General features: G+C 37.3%; 1 protein-coding gene across 4 annotated transcripts in view; it reads left to right on the top strand.

Moving 5' to 3' along the window:
• Nucleotides 1-24,068, top strand: part of siz (Brefeldin-resistant Arf-GEF family protein schizo) — a 318,679-nt gene that overhangs the window by 277,805 nt on the left and 16,806 nt on the right. For 2 of the 4 annotated variants that reach the window (XM_089649226.1, XM_089649225.1), the window contains 13 exons: nucleotides 1,059-1,333; nucleotides 1,669-1,834; nucleotides 6,164-6,369; nucleotides 6,939-7,047; nucleotides 7,575-7,722; nucleotides 8,268-8,376; nucleotides 9,163-9,291; nucleotides 18,007-18,154; nucleotides 19,499-19,627; nucleotides 19,974-20,082; nucleotides 20,268-20,485; nucleotides 20,594-20,774; nucleotides 21,790-21,999. In XM_089649226.1, the coding sequence (XP_089505352.1) occupies nucleotides 1,059-1,333; nucleotides 1,669-1,834; nucleotides 6,164-6,369; nucleotides 6,939-7,047; nucleotides 7,575-7,722; nucleotides 8,268-8,376; nucleotides 9,163-9,291; nucleotides 18,007-18,154; nucleotides 19,499-19,627; nucleotides 19,974-20,082; nucleotides 20,268-20,485; nucleotides 20,594-20,774; nucleotides 21,790-21,999 (2,137 nt within the window). The remainder of the gene's footprint in view (nucleotides 1-1,058; nucleotides 1,334-1,668; nucleotides 1,835-6,163; nucleotides 6,370-6,938; nucleotides 7,048-7,574; nucleotides 7,723-8,267; nucleotides 8,377-9,162; nucleotides 9,292-18,006; nucleotides 18,155-19,498; nucleotides 19,628-19,973; nucleotides 20,083-20,267; nucleotides 20,486-20,593; nucleotides 20,775-21,789; nucleotides 22,000-24,068) is intronic. The other 2 variants (XM_089649228.1, XM_089649227.1) reach the window with 2 other exon arrangements.

The raw sequence follows: 24,068 nt of genomic DNA, 5'->3' as shown, positions 1-24,068 counted from the left end.
GTTTATTATTATTATCGGAAAACATTTTAATGTTTGAGCCTGAACATCGCAAAATAAAATAAAACATGCATTTTGGGGTTGTTTTTTTTGCATAAATTAAACAAAGCGAAAATTTCAATCTTATGGCCTTCTGCATAAGGAGTGATTTCGACTGATTCCGAATGTACATAGTTATTAGTAGTTAAGACGTGTTTTTCTTCTTCTTTTTAGTAATGATAACAACCTTACTAATAAACATTTTACATAACTGATTTAAACAACGTGTTGCGGTTACCCAGACATAAACGTGTGCCAAACGGGTGTTTTAATACCATGTTGTGTAACAAATGTTTATTAGTAAAATGGGTTAATTGTTTACACACCATAATTATAGATTTTTTGTAATAAGTAAGAATCACACATTAATAAAAGTGTGGGTGGAAATGATTTAAGATATACAGGGTGTTAAGGGACTTGACTTACTTTAACCGGTGATTCCTGACATTATTTTGAGTAAAAATTGTAAATGAAATTTTGGTCTCCGGTAACTTTTTGATGTTTTGTTTGTTTTTGTTTTCAACTTAAATCAGGGTACAGAACCCTTAGTTTTTTTTTTTAATATTTTTTATTATTATTATAATTTTAAGTGAAAATCTGTTATTGGATTTTATCTTTATTATTTAGTTTATTCTTATACATGTAAATAATCTGTTAATTTTCCCAAATAAATAAAAAAAAAAAAAAATCAGGTGTTGCACAGTAAGGGTCGGGTGAGGAATTGGGCGGTTAATCGACAAAAAAACCAAACATCAAAAAAAGTCATCGGAGACCAAAATTTACCGTTTTTACTCCAAATAATGTCAGGAATCACTGGTTAGGGGTCAGGTTTTACATTTTTTACTCCAAATAATATCAGGAATCACTGATTAAAGTAAGTCAAGTACCTCCTTCACCCTGTATATATATTTAATTTTTTTGCTGTTTATTTTTCTTCTAAAAAGAAAAGTCTTATAAGGTTCACAAGCTTTATAGTCTTCCTAGAAGATCACGACCATGCTAATTGTCTGTTCTTTTCCCAGCTTCCAGAAGGGTTCCGACCCGTCGGAGCTGTACGGGCCGCGCGCCCACTCGCGCGGACTGCACCCGCTCCTGCTGCACTACCAGCTGCAGGCGGACGGCTGCCCGGCCGCCCCGCCCGCCCCGCCGCCCCCGCGCCGCCCTGCGCCCGCCATGGACCTGTCCCAGCAGCTGGAGGAGCGCGACTTCGAGCAGCAGAGCTACATCGAGGGCAACCGCTACGTCAGCGACCACGTGGCCGCAGTCTCGTGTGGGGGGCACGCTCACCTCACCACAGGTACTTATAGTAGTAGGAGATTTTCAAATATCTTCGGTTATTCGTTATCCGGGAATGTTTGTCTTTCTTTATAAATATGTATAAATAAGTTTAGAAGTTCCCATTCTGTACGCACATATGTTGGGTTAATTCTCAAACTGACTAGAGATACGTTTTGTCTCATACGCGCCATACAGTAAGCAAAATGGCTCTATATTGTCTCAATGCTCTTTCAAATCCTAGGCGGTCAGCAATATGGATTTGGAGAAAACGGATCATTTGAGCTGACTGATGACTGTGGGCTGTTCGACTTGTAGCATTTGGTAAATATTATATCCGTCTTCTTTCTCTTTCAGGCCTCACGCACTCCAGCTCGTCGTGCTCCGCCAACGTGACGGTGGGCTGCGGCGACAGCTCCCGCCAGCTGCAGTACATGGCGCCGCAGGAGAACTTCGGCGGTCAGACCGGACTCAATATGCACAACAGGTTCATACCACATCTACAACATACTCCGTACAATGTGTATGTAGCAATCACTTTTATTTTTATCACCCACCATCTTACGACTTATGTGCTCCCGGTAACAAATATTACCTCATTATCCGTACTAACTTCTAATTACTTGCTTTGGCTTTAAATATTCTAACAGTCCAGAAGATCTGTATCTGTTTCTTGTGTATTCGGTAGATAAGATATGTAAACAGATTGATGACTTACCATCTCCTGTTAACATGTTGTTTTTACCTTTACTAATGTTCTATGTACTTGCTTTTGGCTTTTGTTTTGATTCTATGTATTGTAACAGTTGGAAGAGGTGCTCTCTTTTTTCTATGGTGAATGAAATTTTTATGTAGAATGATTTAATGATGAATATAAGTGCCTAAGTCACCTAAGGAGACGCCTGAAGGTGTTGCGAGTGGAAAGCAAACGCTAATAGCTGTAGGAAATGTGAAGAGGATGAAGAAACCCCATTCATCTATGGTGCCCAAAGTCCCTCCTTGTTGGTAAGAAGGCTCAGATACCCGGATAGTTGAATAAAATGTTTTGGAACCATAAAAAAGGAACCTTATAAAAAGGCTTGACCAAAAAATGCTGGATTATAGGAAAGGTCGAAAAGTGTTTTACTCAAAGGATTTAATTAAATCTATAATATTTCTCATTTTTCATTCCAAAAACACATGATTTAGCATTGCTTCACATTGCAAGGAGACTAGGCTGATGTCTAGTCAGCAGGGTTGCCAATGCATAAATATGTTCTAAGATGTTCAATTTCCCTACAAAATCTCCTCAAGTTCCTTTACCTCCAAAATGAACCAAATTCTATTGAAATTAGCATTTATTTTTTATTAGCTGGTCAATTCAGGTTTTCTCTTCCGTTTGTTGCGAAGAAAACAAAATTATAGTATATTCTCACAATTATTGTAAATATTAATTTTTAATATCAAGAATTGCCCAGAACCCCACATTTTCAAAATACCCTATTCTAGAAAAATCACAAACTTCCCTGTAATTTGGGGAATTCCCCTCGAAGTGGCAACTCTGCTAGTCAGCGAGGTGAAAAATTGGAGATGGAATCATGAATAAGAATTTTGAAAACAGTGTTCGGGTTAGCTTAGTCAACAAGATTAGAATAAGAAATCCTTGGATAGTTGTAGAAAAAGGAGTGTTAAGAGCATATATGAAGCGCAAGTGGATGAAATAAGAAGTTGACGATGTCTCAGGAAGACATGACACGAGTCGGGAGTTGAAATAACAGAGGAAGGAGATGTGTGCTTGATTATGGAGCCAGGTTTGTGTGGCACTCCATCCTCTCTTTCTATTGCGTAATAGTTAGCTAGAATTGCTATTATCAAATACCCTTAAATATTTATAATACCTCTAACTTCTGACATATCCCATACATTCTGATGGCAACACGCTATACTAGCGCCTCCTAGCGAAGAACAAAGAATTAACTGTCTTTGCTGGTTTGGAAATGTCATAAAATACTTATATAATTGTTAGATTTTCTTTAAATTTCTTATTTGTAGATTTCACTTTTTATCTAATGAAGAACATTTGATTTGCAAGGATTGAGCAAACTCCTATTATATTTCACTAATTAACCTCTCAACGTTTTTTGGCAATCGAAAATGACTGTTTGTTTTTGTTTTCGGAGTGTTTTTGTTATTTGAAATTATTACTCCCGTAAACTGCATACACAGAATCTACTTTTTAGTGCTCTTTTTATGTATATTTTTATCACTACTTATTAAAATACAAATTAGAAACACCGCCACCAAGTATGTACTAAATAAACTCAATTTGCCGCCATTGAAAGGAATGTCGAAGTCAATATGCTACACTGTTGGTGATTTGACACTATTTCACTGGAGTTGGATGTATTTTGAATATTACAGGATATTTTCTATTATAGACCACACAATGTAAACAAATGTTAACTGCAAAGTGTACACATAATTCATTAAATCGGTACACTTTTATGTTTTTACAAGAGCCATGTTATACAGGATTTTCCAATGAGAGGTGTTATTTTGATATTCAATCGTAAAAGATTAATGGTTTCGTTGCTTGTGTGGCACGTAGCGCCGTCTTGTTGAAAGTAAACGTTGTCCAGATCAATTCCATCCAATTCCGGCCATAAAAAATCATTAATCATCTCTCGATAGCGCAATCCATTCATCGTAACTATTGCTCCAGCCTCATTTTCGAAAAAGTAAGGTCCAATGACTCCGCAGGACCATAAACCGCACCAAACAGTCACACGTTGAAGATAGAGAGGCTTTTCAACAATAACTCTTGGGTTTCCCGAGCCCCAGATGCGACAATTTTCCTTGTTGACGAAACCACCGAGGTGGAAATGGGCCTCATCACTCAAGATGATTTGCATTTGATTCACTCAAGTGAATTTTAATAATTTCAATGCGTTGTTGAAGCGTGTATCGTTCCATTTTTATTAATGGCGTAGTTTCTACTTGTCAAATGTCAAAAAATGACAGCTTCAAAAGTAACATCTACCGAAATAGCGGACTATTCAAAATAACACCTCTTATTGGAAAACCCTGTACTTAATTGTACCTCTGCAAATGTTAGTAAAGTCTGCTTTATCGTCATCATATTATTATTGTTTCAAATAAGCTAGAAAGTTAGTGCTGAAGTATTATAAGCGCTTTTGGCTTGCTAATTTATTTATAGCTTGTATTTTGTTGTTTGTGGAGATGTACTTCTATGTCCACTATGATACTGAGAAGGTATTTCTCCACCTATGAGTAAACTGTCCATATTCAAAGTTTTAAGGTAGTTTTGAGGAACAAAAGTTGAATTGTTTGTATCAAAGATATTAGAAGAACGAGATGTGCTATGAGCAGTTCGTACTGAGTGGAATTGTTTTGCCGAGTGTCGCCGGTTTTGTTCACCAATACTACTGCACACCTTCGCTTGCGCTAAGGTATCCGCACTAATACATAGAACAGATTTCTGTGCGTACACGTCCCGATACCGTTCAAAGTACCCTAATTAGGTAGTACTCCGGCTACGGTCCGGCGGCCAACATAGCATATCTCGTTCTTCTAATATCTTTGGTTTGTATGGAGAAAATAATATTCTTCTTTGTAAAAATATTTTTGTATAGGAAAAAATCATTGGAATTTCGAAAAGAATCACGTCCCGAAGTTTGTGCACTTTACCTCCGGACACCCTGTATTACGTGTTTCACCTCTGTCAAGTAACGCTGCCCGCCATGTAAATTCCTGATACAGCAATTAATAATGAATTTATTAAAATATTATAATTAGCTGAAGCAAACAGCATTGCCAGAGCTTTATTCTGCTTTAAGGGAGACCTTCTTGTTTTGAAGGTCAAATGTGCAAAATTTCATCAATATCGGAATAAAACTGTAGGTTTTGTATAAAAAGCAAACCCACGCTGAATAGTGGTTACTCGAAAGTTTACTCAAAGGCGGTAAAATAGCCCCAAGTCAAACTTTGCAATAAGTTTGTAGGACACAGCATTTTTGTATGATAGGAGCTATTTTATTGTTGGTACATTATTTTGCACCGTATCCCATGGGAATGTTTTGAAATTTATAATTAAATTGATGCACTAAACTTTTTTGACGAGATACTACAAAATTTTTCCTTTGTGCTTTTTGGGTTGGGGACCCATCGCCTTCACAAGGAGCCTCCAGGCATCCCTGTCCTGTGCTGCTTCACCAACCTCCGTCCATGGAGGGCCCATCCTTTTCTCGCACAGCCTCTGGAGTTACTTCTCCCAATTTTGCTCTGGAATAACAATCTGTATTTTCAATGGAATTCGGTGTTCTGGCACTCTCCGAGTAAGCTCGATTGTGACTTTTTTATGAAGAGAGAAGCAGGTGTAGATTGTCAAGTTTCTTATTTTATCCTGCTTTGTAACTCCCGCCACTCTTCCTAAAAATCTCATCTTGCGCTGTTTCCTCATTACTGAGGATCGTGACCATGACTCCAATTTCCCTGGTGGACAAGGCTCCCCCACACCGCGCGGTTCTGCGATGCATGGAGAGCTAAGGACACGGATGTTCCGAATGCCAGCGATATTTGATCGCTCCAATGCATCGCAGATGGAGTTCTCAGTTTGATTGTTAGATTGCATTAGTTCTCAGTTTTGCCAAAATAAACGTGTTCAAATAACTTAAGATACGCTTTAGGCAGACAGTTGATAGCCAATTGCGGATGCCTAGCTTCTTCAGAATGGACATATTAGTGCTTTGGGGTGTCCATGGAATCCGGAGCATTTTCTCCAGCACTAAATCAGAGCGTCAATCCACTTCCTTTGGTATTGATAGATAGCATATTAACATGGTGTGTATATTAGGTATGAGATGTCCCAGGACCTGCTAGACAAGCAGATAGAGATCCTGGAACGCAAGTACGGGGGTCTAAGGGCGCGCAAGGCGGCCCTGGTTGTGCAGCGCGCCTTCCGCAGGTACACGCTGCTCAAGAAGTTCTCTGCCATCACCGCCATGGCAAAGGCGGAGAAGCGGACCAGTACCAAAGTCACCATTCCCGGGGATGGACAGAGTGAGTAGTCTTCTTCTTTTGACTTGTTTTTTTCTGGTTGATTTTGGCATGCTTTGGTTTTTCGGTCAGTTCCTGTCAATTTCTGTGAGTTTGTGTCAATTTCTGTCAATTTCCGTCAATTTCTGTCCCTTTCTGTCAAAATACGGATAATAATAATAATATTTGGAAGACTTTATAGCGCCTTTTTTGTTCAAAATCACCTCGAGGGCGCTGTATGCTATGTAATTATATTAAAAAGCTTAAAATTAAAGTACAAAAATATTTAAGCGCCTCTGAGGTGATATCTCACAAAAGCGGCGCTATACAAATTGTGCAATAAATAAATCGATGATTCAAATTTGGCATAGTTTTTATGGCAATAGACAAATATATTTCTTGAAGTTTTCCATGACTGAGTTACTTTTATTCTTGACTGAGCGGTCTCCAGTGGTCGCTAATATTTTATGTTATTATGTAACACGTGTTTTTGGTTAGAATAATTTGTAGTTTTTCTCTTTTACCAAATGTCGTAACATTTAACTGAACTGGTAACTGAAACATTCTCTTTATCATTTTTATTTCTCTTTCAGACGACATCTACTCTAAATGCCAGAACAACGGCAATGGGGAAAAGCTGTCCCTCTCTCGTCCCATGCGATCCATGTCGCTGAGGGAGAGGCATGATGATGTCAATGGCATGTAAGTACATGTTTTACTTGCTAAGGCCATAAAACAACTACATATTTTTATTTTGTTGATAATAACGATAATAGTATATTTCCTGTACATTATAAACTTTATTACATATAATATTAATAACAAGAATAATATTTGCAAATAAAAGAAAAGTTTTATAAATATTTAAGGTAGGTTTACAGAACAAAAAAATTCTGGCAACGTGAAGATCGCGTCAATGAAGAGAGATTATTTCAAGAATCAATAGGACATCCCTTTTGAATCTCTCCTCGCTGATGCAAAATATAACGACATCGAAACAGATTTGGTTCAGGGGCAATATACTCAGGCAGGAAGATAGGAAAATATGATGACACTGTCTTAGATAGTCATTTAGGAATACAAAGACTCACGCGCAGCAGTCTGGATAAGTGGCGCTACCCAAGCATACTAGGTTAGGTTTTTTATTATTTTTCCTTGTTCTTTTTCTTTACTTTTCTTCAATGTTCTGTCTGTCGTGGAAACCCTTTAAACATATGGTTTATCCTCAGGTCCAGGGTTCAATCTCCGAGCCAGAACGAGATAGACGCGATGGCCGCCCGCGTGCAACAATCGGCGCAGCAGCTGAATATGATGGGGCTCACGGCGGGGCACAAGGAGCCCCCAACCTCTTCCAACCGGAGCGACGGGGACAGCGGAGTGAGTTCAATTCTCAGTCTTTTCCACCGTTGAGTTAGTTGATTGAGTTCAATTATTGGTATTTTTCAGCGTTAATTGAATTGTGTGATTCGAATAAGTTGAGTGAGTCAGTTGGAGTGAGTTTTGAGTGAGTTTGAGCTCGGCTGTGGGACGATTTGCCGGCTTCTGTGTTTCCTCCCTCCTACATCATGGGTCTCTTCAAGATCCATGTTCACTCCTTCCTCTCCTCAAAAATACCCTCCACACATCATACCCAAAGATGACAGAGGCCCTGAGGGTAATTATTTTCCTCAGGGCCACCTGTGTGGGGTACTGTAAAAATATGTATATGATCGATTTCAGCCAAAGTAGGATCAAATTGATCTTCAGGTATACAGACACTACCATGGTTTATTTGTTCAGTTATTGATACCAGCACTAATTAATTTGACGTTTGCGACGACATATCACAGCCTTCCACGTTTCACACCTGCCTCTTTACTAATTACTAGTGTACCCGTCTACCTGATAATATGAAGCTCTATGGGCTAGTCTAATGAGACCAGTTTCCTTCGCAGGTGTGCAACTGTTCCGTCAGTGGCTCCGTGACCAACATCTCCAGCTCCTCGCTGCAGAATGACTCCATGATGAACCACCACCACCTCAACAATTCAGGTAACAAACACTCCGTTGCGTTTTACTTGTAGTCAGTCACATTTTCCTTTATATTTTTATGGTACACAAACATCCCATGAAGATTCACCAAAACTTTTGTCAAAATGTGGGATAGTTTGCGTTGAAAAAGCCAGCATTGAAAAGGTGAAAACACAAGAGATATCACAAAAGTTTACAAATCGAAAAAATTTTCATAGAATGGCATTTTGTAAACATAATATTGAGGTAACATTTTTATATTTGATATTAACTGCATACAGGAGGCCCAAAAGTTGCTCTCAGGGCGTGTCATATTTGGGGATGCTGTGTTAAGAGAGTCTTTTAACGACCTTCACAAACAAATTAGATCTCTCTCTCTAGCGAAATCTATGATTCAATCAGTTCTGAAGGGATCAATGATAGTTCTTTGAAAAACCTTTCTTTCATTATAATAACTGTAGAAAAGACACAGCATTCCCACCGTCTGTGTTGCAAAGGTGCAATATGTCCGTTACAAGTTATTTTATAAATCTTATTTTCTTTGTTTATGTAATTTTTTTAACACACATAATAATTTCCACAGTTGTTTTCATACAAGTAATAACTGTTTTCATTTGATTACTTTCTTATTGTTTATATACAAGAATAAGAGAACAAAAACCAGCGAGAACACAACATTTCAAAACACAAGTTATTCAAGTTTTGTACACACAGATTACATAATATGTACATTTTTTTATTTTTGTAATTTTTTTTTTGTTTTATATTTTTGTTTTTTTAAATGATTTATTTTTGCGGCGGGCGCAGGCTCGTTGCACTCGAGCCCCAACCCGTCCCTGCTGATGTGGGCGCACAGCACCAGCGTGGACAGCTGCTACAACCAGGTGGGCTACTCACCCAGTGGCAGCGTCTCCTCGGCCTACTGCATCGACCGAGGTACTGCAGAACTGCTTCCGTGCTTCTAGGCGTGTCACTTCTACCCGATGGCCTATTCCACGGCTCCATACCCTGCATCTGTGACCGTGTCACCCGCTCCACTTTGTATTTTCCACGCTGCGTGATGACCAGCACTCCCCTGAATGATTAATGACACCCATTTCTATTAACCTGGCATTGTCATGGCCCAACCCTGCATCTGTGATTGTGTCACCCACCCCTTTGTAATGTTGTCACCGACTTCCACGCTGTATGATGACCAGCACTTCCTCGAAATGATTATGGCACCCATCTCTATGATCCTGGCTTCTTCATTTACCTTGGCGAATGACGTTCCACCAGTGGTTTGGAAACCTAGCTCCGTGATCCTGCTATTGATTTAATGATAACCACAACTCATTTCCATGATTTAAAATGATAACCGGAACTCATATCCATGATTTAATATGATAACCGGAACTCATATCCATGATTTAATATGATAACCGGAACTCATATCCATGATTTAATATGATAACCGGAACTCATATCCATGATTTAATATGATAACCGGAACTCATATCCATGATTTAATATGATAACCGGAACTCATATCCATGATTTAATATGATAACCGGAACTCATATCCATGATTTAATATGATAACCGGAACTCATAAACATGATTTAATATGATAACCGGAACTCATATCCATGATTTAATATGATAACCGGAACTCATATCCATGATTTAATATGATAACCGGAACTCATATCCATGATTTAATATGATAACCGGAACTCATATCCATGATTTAATATGATAACCGGAACTCATATCCATGATTTAATATGATAACCGGAACTCATATCCATGATTTAATATGATAACCGGAACTCATATCCATGATTTAATATGATAACCGGAACTCATATCCATGATTTAATATGATAACCGGAACTCATAAACATGATTTAATATGATAACCGGAACTCATATCCATGATTTAATATGATAACCGGAACTCGTATCCATGATTTAATATGATAACCGGAACTCATATCCATGATTTAATATGATAACCGGAACTCATAACCATGATTTAATGATGTGACCGGCACTCATTTCCATGACTTAATCATGATCGGCACTCATTTCCATGACCTAATGATAACCGAAACTCACTTCCATGGCTTAATAACTGTAACTCCTGCTCATTTCCATAGCTAAATGATAAAAAGCATTCATGATTCTTACATCCATTTACACGGCTGAAAGATAATCACAAGCTCTATTTAACTGAACGATAAATGATACTCATTCCTATGGCGAAATAGTGATAACTGGCACTCAATTCAATTGCTTAATGACAAGCAACAAGTGGTGATCATTTCCATAGCTTATTGATTAATGACACTCAATCCTTTGGCTAAATAATGATAAGTGGTGATCATTTCCATAGCTTATTGATTAATGACACTCAATCCTTTGGCTAAATAATGATAAGTGGTGATCATTTCCATAGCATAATGATAAATGACACTCATTCCTCTGGCTAAATAATGATAAGAGGTACTCATTTCCATTAATTACTATGGCTAAATAGTGATAACCGGCACTCATTTTCGAAGCTTTTGCCGTTCATCTCTACGAGCCTTTCGCTTCTTCAAAGTTAGTGCCGCTGTCGTTCCGCACCATAACACTGTCTTTACCCAGCTATTTTTTTGTTTTTTTTATAATTTTTATTTTATGTTATTATGTATTATGGTTGAAACTGAACACGGTTGAAGAAGAATCTAACCTAACCTTACCTAACTTAATCTAATATATATTTCCTTACCTTCCCGATCTAGTTGAACCAACTTACCTAACTTAACCTAACCTTACCTAACTTAATCTAACCTCTCATAACTTAACTTAACCTATATTTCCTTACCTTCCTGATCTAGTTTCTACCTAATCTAACCTAACCTTACTTTTCTCCTAGGTCCTGTGTCTGCATTTAAACCCCATAATAAGTATAATGTTTCTACTTTAAATATAAATGGAGTTTTGATAAACAAAGATGTGTAAACAGTGTCAAGAAAAATTCTAAATATTAGTTATTAATTTATTATAATTTGACAGTAACTTAGTAGTCATGAATTAACGGCAGTAAGCAATGAAAAAAAATCATTTTTACAAGAAATTAATTTTAACTGTACATATTTGTATAGACTTTAATTTAAATAATTTCACAGTTTTGCAACTTTTGATACTTTCTAGGTCTTATTGATGTGGTATATAAGCAGAGATGTGCAAAATGGGTACCCAAAACCATTTGAAATGCAAAATGGAAATGGGTCAAAACTTTTCCATTTGAAAATGCAAAATGCAAAATGGTTTTTAGAAAAGCATTTCAAATGCAAAATGCAAAATACCTATTTTCAAAATGCATTGAAAATGCAAAATGGTTTCTCAGGTCAAACAATTAAAATAATTATAGAATTTTTAAACAATTTTGTCATTTAATAATGGACATCAATGTAGAACAAACATATTACATGATGGTAAATCCAAAAACACCACGACAGATTATGAAACCACAAAAAATTTGCGCGAGACTAATGTTGCCAACGTAAAAATATAGAAACTGCTATCTAACATTTAATATTACAGCGTCATAGCCCCATGTTCAGTATTTGAATTAGTATTTTTTGTAATGGTATCACTCAATTGCCAGGGCTCCTACCAGGGAGCAACTTGACAAATGTAAATTATCTCTCATAGCGAGGTTGAGGACCGACTGATATTTGGGGCTTATGAAAAAAAGATGAGTGGAGATAGTAGGAAGAATGTTGCAAAAAAGCATTTAAAATGGAAAATGCATTGAGAAAAGCATTTAAAATGCAAAATGGTTTTTAGAAAAGCATTTAAAATGCAAAATGGACAATACCCATTTTGCATTTTGCATTTCCATTTGAAATGGATTTATTTGAAATAAAGCACATCTCTGTATATAAGTTATTCCACTCGACCCTAGTTCGCAGGCTAGAAAGGGGAATAGCAGAAGAAGTGAATGATAGAATAAGTCGAGGGCGCTTGAGGAAGACATGGCACGACCGAGTGAATCAAATATTTAAGTCGGGCCATGTCAAGGACCAGAATAACAAAATGTATGTTTGAGACGATTTATGAATTGTGAATGAAGCAAGGACAAGATATATATAGAGTTGAATTTGATGGATAGTGTGGAGGGTCATCTAACAGAACAGATTCTTAAAAGTCGACTTCAGATATGAATAGACTTTTAGTAACAAGATTAATATATACATTTCGCAATTAAATTCTTGGAATAATTTTTTTTTTCAATCACAATAAAATTATGATTAGATAAACAGCTGAAACAATATAAATTCATAATATTTAATCATTGAAGATAATCAATATTAACAACTCTCAAACGAATAAAGCGAAATCAGAAAAAGATTAATTCGCTTCTATGAATTGAACGGGCTTTAGTCTACCGCTAAGCTAACTCGACCCTATCCCATTCGGTCATATTGAACTGTATCATACTTCGACCAAGAACTACCAACATTATCTTCATTTTCTTAATGCATATTTTTGGCTGCTATCTAATTTAACACTAGAATGACCGGGTACTGCTCCATACCCATAAAGACCGCGACCGTCATATTGACGGCTGATCACATGTGAGTGTAATTTTTGGTATAATATAAAATGACTTGAAATACGTGCTTAGAGATCAGCATGACATGACTATACTAACAACTGACGCCAAAAGATAACGTAAAGATCGAGTTCGAATGATTTGCGATACCGAAAGAAAGAGACAGATATATTAGTGCCACTGTCGATCATATTGCTAGGCGGAATGGGTATGTTGTAAACTTGGAGGAAAAAGCTTGTAAACAAACTCAGTTTAGTGGACCTAACCTTCAAATTGACGGCGGCGGTCTTTGTAGGTATAAATCATTATGTTTAAAAAGTAAATAAGATATGTACCTGTTTTTATCACCACAGTCGTTAAATCAAGAATCACATAAGTAAAAAATCAAATGAATATAATAAAGTTTAAGCAAAATATCTTCACTTTACCACAATATCAGTCTTTATCATAGTCTTTCTAGTGTTAAGGTTCTACTCAATAACTAGTCTATGTGATACCCTTAGGTGATTTTCTCACGAAAACGGCGCTATACAAAAAAATCATAATTACATATTACCATAGACATATGAATATTAGTAGACCTGCCCTAAGTGATTAAAAGCGTATTATCCCCACTCCCCATACCGGTTCCATTGGAGCCGGCTGTGCTCGCATATGGCCTCAAGTGAAATTTGAAAACGTGACGTCATCATTCTTGTGCGAACTATGGTCGAGGCATCATCGGTTCATTTTACGAAATAACACGGCAAAATGTTGACTTGTACTATGAAAACTTGTAAAAATAGATGTGAAAAAGAGAATAAACCCAATTGTCGTATTACATTCCATATACATATAAGCATTATTTTACTTTATTTTAAGCATATTCACATCGTATAATATAGATCAGTTTTAGAAACATATACTATCACACCGAGAAACGTCTGGACGCGAAACACAAAGCTGGTTGGTTGCTGGGAAGTAAATTATGAACATTTATAAAAGTGTCTTAACTAAATACTTAAACGAAATATTCGACTCTGAAAATAGAACCGAATTTTTTTGCCGAATTTGGACTTCGCAAATTTGTTCATAACGTGGCGAGTAATTTGCGCTCCCATGTAAAAATGTCTATTCATTCAAAAGCAGATTTTACTTTTAAGAAGTAAATGGTGATATTATAATGCGAGATGCCTATTTACTGTCAGATTGATTTATTGACGAATCACAGTCAGCCTTACTCCCTTCGTTCTTCAACAGTTGATTTTACCCCTCGCCATTATCTTCTCGTCTATTAATTCCTATGTCTGTGCATATTACTATAAAAAATATTGAATATAAATTTGCTGTTACCTACATATTTTATCTGTGATTGAAATTATTTTGTGAAGTTGACAGATTAACTTGAAAATTTATGTAGAATCATAATAAATTCAGTGACTTTGTTCTAATTCATAATATAAAATGTTTATGCATGATAAGTTCATAATTACAAACTCATATTTTCAGTGACATATACTATTGAATTAAAAATGAAAATTTGTAAAAAATCAGTGAAGTGTAAAATATCTTGTATCTTCTCCCAAAGAATATCGACGGTCCCCAAGAACAATGTCAGATGTGAAAATTTGTAGTTTTGCAATACAGCTGTTTACAGTTTCGTTTCTGAATTTTTACTGTTTTTGAGATCAATAAATATAATGTTGTTCAATATTTGCATAAACCCATATTTCTTTAATTGAAGAAATATATGATCAAAAACAGTAAAAATGCAGAAACTGAACTTTAAACAGCTCTACCACAAAACTTCAAATTTGCACATCCGACTTTGTTCTTCGGGACCGTCGTTATGAATCCCACAGAATTTACCAAAAATATAAAAATAATCTTATGTATTTGAAATTTTGTCGAAATTGCATACAATTTCCTGGCCACTCATTATTACAATCATAACATTGCTTACTGGACATATTTGGTTCACCCATTACCACCAGCCACACGCTAATACTTCTACCATCCACTTTTGCCAACCATTCCATAAACTAACATTTAACAAGATGACTACTATGACAGGACTCTAAATGCCAAAAGTCCTACAAACTTCGAGCAAATTCAAGCGTTTATTTTATTTATGTATTTATGTTATCATATTTCATCACATGCGTCAGTATTGGAAAATATTATAATATGGACAACATTACTGATGCGCATCTAGCTTTTGGATTGGCCTATCAGTATTGGGGGGTGGCCAAAAGTGGTGGGGATACTGATGTGTGTACTGATGCGTGAGTGCCTTCGCCGCATCACTATGTCAATATTTCTTATGCGCCATTGAAGACGGGGCTGCCTTGTCTGCAGAGCGTAGTACTCCGAGGTCACCGGCTACGCCGGACATGTAACATTGTTATCAAATGGCCATTCAGCGCCATTTGTTTTTCTTGACATTTGGTCCCTGTCCCTTTAAACGCTGATTCTAGGTGGGTTTCAGCTTTATATCAAATTGTAATAAGTTTACAAGCTTAAGAACACGATAGTTATCCTCTTCTACTCATCACAATTGATTCAAAAGCTGAAACAGACTTGAAATCAGCATTTAACAGCAACCTTTCAACTGTCAAAAAACAAAATGTCGCTGAATGGGCATTGTTACATTTTAATATCTGCTAAATAAAAGGGTGGGTTTAACTTATTATATCTCTCCTATCCATTAATATTAACATTGATAACCTTGGGAGCTGAGGTCTGAGGTCTGAACTGTTTTCAGAGGAATGTTGCGAAATCTGTTGTTGTGAAAACCACACAGCAGAACAGATGTTCTAGATCAGCGTAGTATGAAAAGAGGAATGATGCTATTTCTATTTCTCCCGTAATTACTGATATGATTTTAGATTTTTGGGTAATTATGCTGTGTTGCGCTTCCTACTTTTTTAGCCAACGTTTCGGACAGTATTACAGTGTCCATCATCAGGGCAGATGTGTAAAGATTGTGGTAAAGTGTGCTTATGTGTATAGATGTGAAACCGCGTTGCCAATCCCAACCCTCTAAAAGTGTAGCAGTTCAATTTTGCCCTGCCACTAATTTTCAAACAACTGACAAGACCTCTCAGTTATCTATGTGACGTATGCTCTATGGCTCCTTCTAGAAGAGAGCTCCAGAAAGAATGTCGAGATGCGACGAGAGTTAGTACTAATTGGGCAGCCAGCTGGGGAAACGCGTCTTGAGGGAGATACGAGCGAGCACTCCAGTCGACAGACTTCCGGGCAAAGCGATGACGCCATCAGCTAGAAAATTTATTCACTGGTCATCGGTTTGCACCGCTTCTAAATTTTAACAACGCTTTAAGTGTTGTTTGGCGCCCCTTCACTCGTTAACAGGTTAGATATTTTATGTCAACACACAATGTCACACTCAATCTTTTGCTACCAATTTAAATTCCGTCCGTGCGCTCAGTACTTCGTATTGACGCTCACCCCTTGAGATGTAAACTAATATTGTTGTTAAGTAGAGATCTCTTGCTCTATGCGATGTAGAAATAAATGTAATATTGAAATTCTTTTCTCTTTTATTTTACAATCGTAGCGAACCCGATGTTGGTTCCTTTTTAGCTGTTACAATGACGCCAACGTGGTTTATTAGAATTATTATTTCTGATTGTTACAATAGCGGCCCAAACGTGGCTTTACTGATTATTTTTAATTGTTACAGGAGCTGGTAATACATTATGATTTAACGTGGTTTTCTGTATTGTAATGTATTAACAGCTCTTAGAGGGTTCACATCTATATACGTTAGCACACACTTCATCACAATATTTACACATCAGCCCAGACACGTGGATACTGTAATGCTGTCCGAAACATTCACGTACGAAGGAGGTAGTGCAAACAGGGCAAAATACCCCAAAAATAAATCACTATAATACTTTTGCCTGTGAAAATCTAAAAAAATATCTCAGTAATAAGTAATTTCATACTGTTTGAGCCCAGAGATGGCACTTGTTGAACAATATTAATCGGTTTGCCGACCGCTGTGGAAGTTGCTGGTTCTCTGACCGATGAGTAGCGGATTTTACACGCGCGCAACAGGGTGCAAAAGCAAGCATATTGTATGAGCTGAATAATAATAAATAAATGATATATATTTTTTTCGTGGTATAATAACGATTTGGTTCTAATGGTGATTAGAACCCTGTCATAGTAATGTGGATATAATGTGTATTAACAATAAATTTCATCCATTTTGCTAACTAACAAAATTTAACCGTAACCCATTACATATTTGCTAAGGATTGTGCCTATAAATAGCTTTTCCCCATTTTGTCATAATTCATTATGTTAATATTATAATAGTAGGTTTTGGTATTTTAAAAAAAGAATTGCAGAAAGTAAATATACAAATAAATTTGTAAACAGTGATAACGGTTGGTTTTGTTCATGCTGTTCATACGAGCCCATGATCGAGTTTTATAAAATCCTTTTTTCATAAATTTCATTATAGTTAACACATTCACGGGCACGTCTATTGATGTCATTTTGGAGGAGTTGTGAAGTGACACCATTGACGGTGTTTTGGAGGAGATGTGATATGACACAGCGTTCACATACTCCTTGTACATAACAAGCTGGAAGTCAAGTTTTGTATTGCAGTAGTACGTAGCCTTCTATTTGTGTCACATTTCTTTACCCAAAGACCATATTTTTTATTACCGATTTTTCATTGAGTTCATAAAATACTTGTGTCCTGTTACAAGACATGTGTCATATCACAAACTTCTGTTTTCAACGGCGCGTGTCTGTCAATGTGTTAAAAACGTCTGCAGAAAATTCATATATTATAGCCAGACCACAAGCATCAGAAGGTGTGCAGACGCATGTCTATTGCCATGTGCAAAAAGGGCGTGGTTTATTAGTCGTTCGCTAGCACTCGTTGATGGTTTGCCACACCACACTTGCCGCCCGCACCTCCCTTCATTATAGACAACACTAGGGTGTTTTGTTTTTGGTCGAAATACAGTTGAGCTTCAGGTAATTGATGTTAGTGTGTTGTTGGGTCCAGTTCTGATGATGATGTGTTGTGTGTGCAGGTCCCATATATGGCAACTTGCTGTCCAGCGGTGGCAAGCCGCTGAGCTCGCCCAGCCTGCGTCAGCAGCAGCAGATGGCCGCCATGCAGCAGCACAGCCGCCGCGTGCCCCCCGAGGTCCCCAAGAGGACCAGCAGCATCACACTGGGGTATGTAACGCTTACTAATGACAATAATACGTTATAGCATGGTCCCAGTTATTTCTGTCTACAGAGCTGCTACTCAATTATGCTCCACATTGAATTTAAAACATTTGTAGGAGTCAGACTATGAGTTGCGGTTCCATACTGAGCTGAAGAACTTCCCGCCGCAATCAATGTCAGCGATTCCAATGCTTGGATGACAGCACGATTATCGCAGAGTGTATTTCATCGCCGTTCAGGCAAAAATCATCACAAACCCAATATACATTTCGGAGAAACTGTAAATTTGAAAATATGTTGTTACATAAGCTTTAAAATGCAGTTTTAAAAATTATGTAATGGAAGTTTTATCTACCCGCATAATAGAAAAAAAAATTAAAAGCTTTCAAATAAGAATAATTATTTCTCTAACATTCAAATTTAGATATCTCTAAACTTGTTTGTGTGGGTTGGTGACTTTTGTCTGAAAGCTGACAATATTAGACTGATATTCTAATAAATGGTGTGATGCTTTTTACAGTGTACAAACGTTGTCTCCTTTATCCGTAACGGGCAAAGTAACGTTGAACTCTTCTCATCGGGTCTAGTTTATTGAACCCCACAGTACTCCCCTCCCAGTGAGATAGTCTCACAATACGATGACCTTAAAGAGTCAGCGATGTGTAAATGCGGAGCGGAGCAGACTACTGAGCATGTGGTCAATGAATGCCTGCTCCATTCATTCTGAGTGACTCCTGAGACTCTAGACTGATTCGTAAACCTGGATGTTCCTCTTTGACCCCCACCAAGAAGAAGAAGTCATTGGCGCAGTCAAACATTATTGTCATGGTTCAAACTTTGCTATTGAGTTGGTGTTCAATTATGCTCCACAAGGAATATTGCTCTCGGACTGTTCAGTTTTACCCCACGCTTAAATTAGCCATACCTATTTGAAGTTTTACATGTCATAACACGGTCCCAACTTTTTGATTTGCCGAGTTCATTTTATCCCATGTCAAAATCTTTTCCCTTGATTATTTTTACTTTATTCACTTTCTTCTTCATTCCCTTCTAGATGAGGCGAATTCCCGATCTTAAGGAGTCAGTAAATAAGTAACGGTAAATAGTCACTATGCCGTTCAGTAATGCCCTACGTACTTCCTCTTTCGTATGGTGGGGGGGTCAGAGTGGTACATCTAAGTCTGCGAGCCAGTCCAAGGCTACAAGAGTTGCCCTATAGACCTCGTTAATCCCGCCGGGGAATGAGTGGAGCGGGCATTTGTTGACCGACTCATCTCGACATCTCCGACTCTTTAAAGCCAAACTTTATACGTTAATTATTGTTGTTAACATCTTTATTCTGTTGTGCAGAGGTCCTCCGGGTCTGGGAGGCAACCAGCACGGCTCCATGAGCTCGGTGCAGTCCTCGGGTTCCGACTCCAGCTCCGTGGAGCACCACCGTGCCGCCGCACATCAGAATTACGAACTGAACCCCGACAGGTAATTACTGCCTATTTATTTGTGCCGACTTGTTGTACTCCATTAGTAATAGTTAATTTTACACTTATACCTTCAAAGCGAACTTTAACTTTACCCCCAAGTAGTTCAATTATTGAATGCTGTACTCTTTTGTTTCAAGTTAACTGTTCTTAAATAAAATTATATTGTGTTACTCATCGTAATTTTCTTTAGTAACTGTTTATACTGCACTTTAAGCTGCTATTTCTTTTTTATATTCAGAAAAAACATCAATTACAACTTTTCCAACAAAAAAATTGCCACTCCTTTTTTCCTGTGTTAATTAGTAAGTGCAACAATAATTTTGAAAATTTGGTCGGTACTTCAGATACTGCAGTGCCGCAGTATGGAAACGTCAACAACCCGGAGCGGTGGCAAGAGAGTACTATATACCACAGGGAGAACCTCAAGAACACATGCAGGCCCAGGCTCTTAAGGTAATCAATAGTCTAATCTATTTTTATAGGCATCTTATTTCTTAGCAATAATCTCTTTGACACATTTGACAATAATCGAGGAACAATTGGGTTGCCACAAGGTTCCCACTTGGTACCTGTTTTATTTCTGATGTTATCAATTTATGTAAAGAAGATTTTTAATATATAATTGATTCTTCTTGCAGGTTTCAGAGACGGTCCGTAAGCGTCAATACCGCGTGGGTCTGAACCTCTTCAACAAGAAACCGGAGCGAGGGATTGGCTACCTCATCCGCAGGGGCTTTCTGGAGAACAGTCCTCGCGGCGTTGCGCGGTTCCTCATCACGCGCAAAGGCTTGTCCAAACAGATGATTGGGGAATACCTCGGCAATCTGCAGGGCGCTTTCAACATGGCGGTTCTAGAGTGAGTCCAGTATTACATTGTTGTAAAACAATTTTAAACATAATACTTGATTTGAGATTTTCACTTTTAGTTTCCTGTTACATAAACTATAAATTTGTTTTTTTCCAGGTGCTTTGTGAGCGAGCTGGACCTGTCGGGCATGCAGGTGGACGTGGCGCTTCGAAAGTTCCAGGCCTACTTCCGCCTGCCCGGAGAGGCGCAGAAGATAGAGCGGCTGGTTGAGGTGTTCAGCCGGCGCTACTGCCTCTGCAACCCCGATCTAGTGCAGAGGCTTCGGACGCATGACACGGTGAGAATCCTTCTTTTTATTAACGATGCCACCCACAATCCTCATTATTTTGATGTATGATGTAGGAGGGAGTGGTTCGATCATGTTAGGCCGAGGATTTCATCTGACAAGACATCTTAGACACTGTAGTAAAATATTAGCCCTATCAATTATGGACAGTGCACTCTCTGAGAGAACTGTTAGGACTACTTTTACAAAAGTAGTCTCTGATAACCTTGATAAAGGCCGCAAGCCCCTTGCTGTTTTCTTGGATCTAGTCAAAGCCTTTGATACTGTCAAAAAAAAAAAAAAAAATTAAATTAAAAATTTTATTAAATAAAATTAAAATAAAATAAAATTATTAATTAATTAAATTTTTATCTAATATTATATATTCAGAATTGGTTATTTATGAAGGGAAGCTACTATTTTAAAGAATGCCTGACATCATTAAATTAAGTTCATTTGCTTTATTATTCTTTTTTCATTTAAATTCTGTTTAAAATTTCTTTTTAAAATAATTAATTAATTTATCTTTATTTTCATCTCTTTCTTATTTTTCAGTTAAAGTATTACCTATTTTACAAATACATTGCATTTCACAAAATAATATATTAACAAAAGAATCATGTATTGCATTTATATAATTATACACAAAATTCGACTACCATAATACAGACATGTGTCTAGTGTGGTAGTCGTAAAGCATGTAAAAAACTGTATTCAAACTACTAACGGGTCACTGCCACCTCACGAGACACATGAAAACACCAATACATAGATGCAGGAAACGTGAAGAGGATAAAAAGACTTCAACTCATATATGGAGCCAATGGGAACAAGGCTCAGCTACCTGGGAAGACATATTGTGGAACCAGGAGACATAGCCGAATATCCAATGACAACCCTGGTGAACTATCAAAGAGACCTGTCAGGGTTACTGTCCTACGTCCCTGTTACGGCCCTGGGTGCCTGAACTATGTAAACCGTCTCTGTTTTATTAATAAATAATATATTCGTTTGTGTGTTGTTGCAGATATTCGTGCTGGCGTTTGCCATCATCATGCTGAACACGGACCTGCACACGCCGAGCCTGAAGCCCGAGTCGCGCATGTCGCTGGAGGACTTCATCAAGAACCTGCGCGGCATTGACGACTGCGGGGACATCGAGCGCGACCTCCTGGTGGGCATTTACGAGCGCGTCAAGGCCAGCGAGTTCAAGCCGGCCAGCGATCACGTCACACAGGTACTATTATGGTGGGGGGGGTCAGAGGGGGACTTCTAGGTCTGTGAGCCAGTCTAGGGCCTCAGGCGTCGCCCTGGGAATGAATAGAAGAGGCATTCGTTGACCACATTGTTCACACACCCCCGAGACTTTAAGGCCCCACCTATGCATCATGTGGGCACTACGGCTGTGGGAGCTGCTGGTGCTATTTATTTATTTATTTATTTATTTATTTATTGGTAAAGGTAAGAGACAAACAGCTTATACATAAAATACAAATATAAATATATACATGTTAAAAACAGTCAAGCCAAAAAAGTCTCCTATATTAATATTGATTGGAGATGGAGTTTTATTGCATTAAAAAAAATATATATATATATATATATATATTTTAGGTGAGGAGGGGAGGAATAGGAATTTAGGATGAGGATAGGAGATGCTCTGGATACATTCCATACTATAGTATTAATTTTCGATCGTACGAGTTACTTCTATTCGATATTTGTGAAGTGTATTGCTAAAAATATCTATGTTTTGAAATTTAGTATTATATTGGGCACATATACGTGGAATTGGTGAATTTTTTCTAAAGTTAGTTCTACATGTAGGTAAATGAAACAAATGGGATTGCCGTGTTGATCTTGTTGGAATATGAATATTTATTAAATTCATTAGCTCTGGTGAGTCGAGGCCATTGTTAAGAATTTTAAATAATAAAATTTGGTCAAAAACCAAACGTCGTGTATGAAGTGAGTTGAATTTGTGGTAATTAATAGAATCGGCGTAATTTGAGAAATGTAAGTTTTGTTTATAATTAATGTGTTTAAAAATTTTTTTTTGAATTCTTTCGATTCTTTCAATGTGGGCTTGGTAAAAAGGAGTCCAGATCGGTGTGCAGTGTTCTAGGTGGGGACGGATGAACGCTGTGTAAAGGGAATATAGAGTCTTAAGGTTGCGGAAAGGTTTCGTTAAACGTATTATAAATCCTAGCATTTTGTTGGCTTTGTTGATGATTGCATCAGTGTGTTGAATGAAGTTTAATTTCACATCCAGTATTACCCCAAGGTCTCTGATAGAATCTACTTCTTTGATTTGTGTCCCGTTTAATGTATAATCAAAGGAAATTTTATTTTTGTTACGTGTAAATGATAATTTATTGCACTTTGAGGTATTTACTACAAGTTTATTTGATTCACAGTAGTTAAAAAGACGATTGAGATCCTCTTGAAGTTTAATGCAATCTTCGATTGATTTGATAACTAAGTAGATTTTTTTATCGTCTGCATATGCTAGGTAATTGGCATGTAAAAAACATTTGTGAATATCATAAATATACACATTAAATAATAATGGCCCTAAATGAGAACCTTGAGGTACACCGGAGGGCACGGAAAAGAAACTGGACTTAGTTCCCGCAACTGATACATATTGAAGTCTGCACCGAAGGTATGAAGTGAGCCACCGAAGTAAATCACCATGGATGCCTATTTGACTTAATTTTTTAATTAAAATGAAATGGTTTACTTTATCGAAGGCCTTAGAGTAATCAGTGTAGATTACATCTACTTGGTTTCTATTGTCCATATTGCTCGTTAAATATTCCGTGAAATTTACCAAATTTGTTAGTACCGATCTTTTTTGTAGAAATCCGTGTTGTTGGTTTTGTATGTTGCGAACAATTGTTGTATAAATTTGATCGTAGACAATTTTTTCAAAGAGTTTACTAAATACAGTTAGAATTGAGATTGGGCGGTAGTTTAAAATGTTGCTTTTAGAACCTGTTTTATGAATAGGGATTATAGTTGCTTCTTTAAACTTTGTAGGAAATTTTCCTGCTTTTAGTGACATTCTAAATATATTAGTTAGGGGGTATGAAAGATTTTTTGCACATTTTGAGATAAAGTATGGCGATATACCATCACTGCCAGCACCCTTACTAATGTCTAAATTCTTCAGGTATTTATTGATCAAAAAATTGTTTATTTGTACGTTCCCAATCGGGTTATGATTATTCATATAGGTAAAACTATCGACTATACTGGGATCATTCGTGTCCTTATCATTAACGTAGGTGGACTGAAAGTGTT

This window comes from Hesperophylax consimilis, chromosome 29, assembly GCF_061612785.1.
Source record: "Hesperophylax consimilis isolate HC1 chromosome 29, BYU_Hcon_1.0, whole genome shotgun sequence".
Lineage (NCBI taxonomy): Eukaryota > Metazoa > Arthropoda > Insecta > Trichoptera > Limnephilidae > Hesperophylax > Hesperophylax consimilis.
Note: the sequence above shows the minus strand (reverse complement) of the source record. Positions and strands in the feature narration are given on the sequence as shown.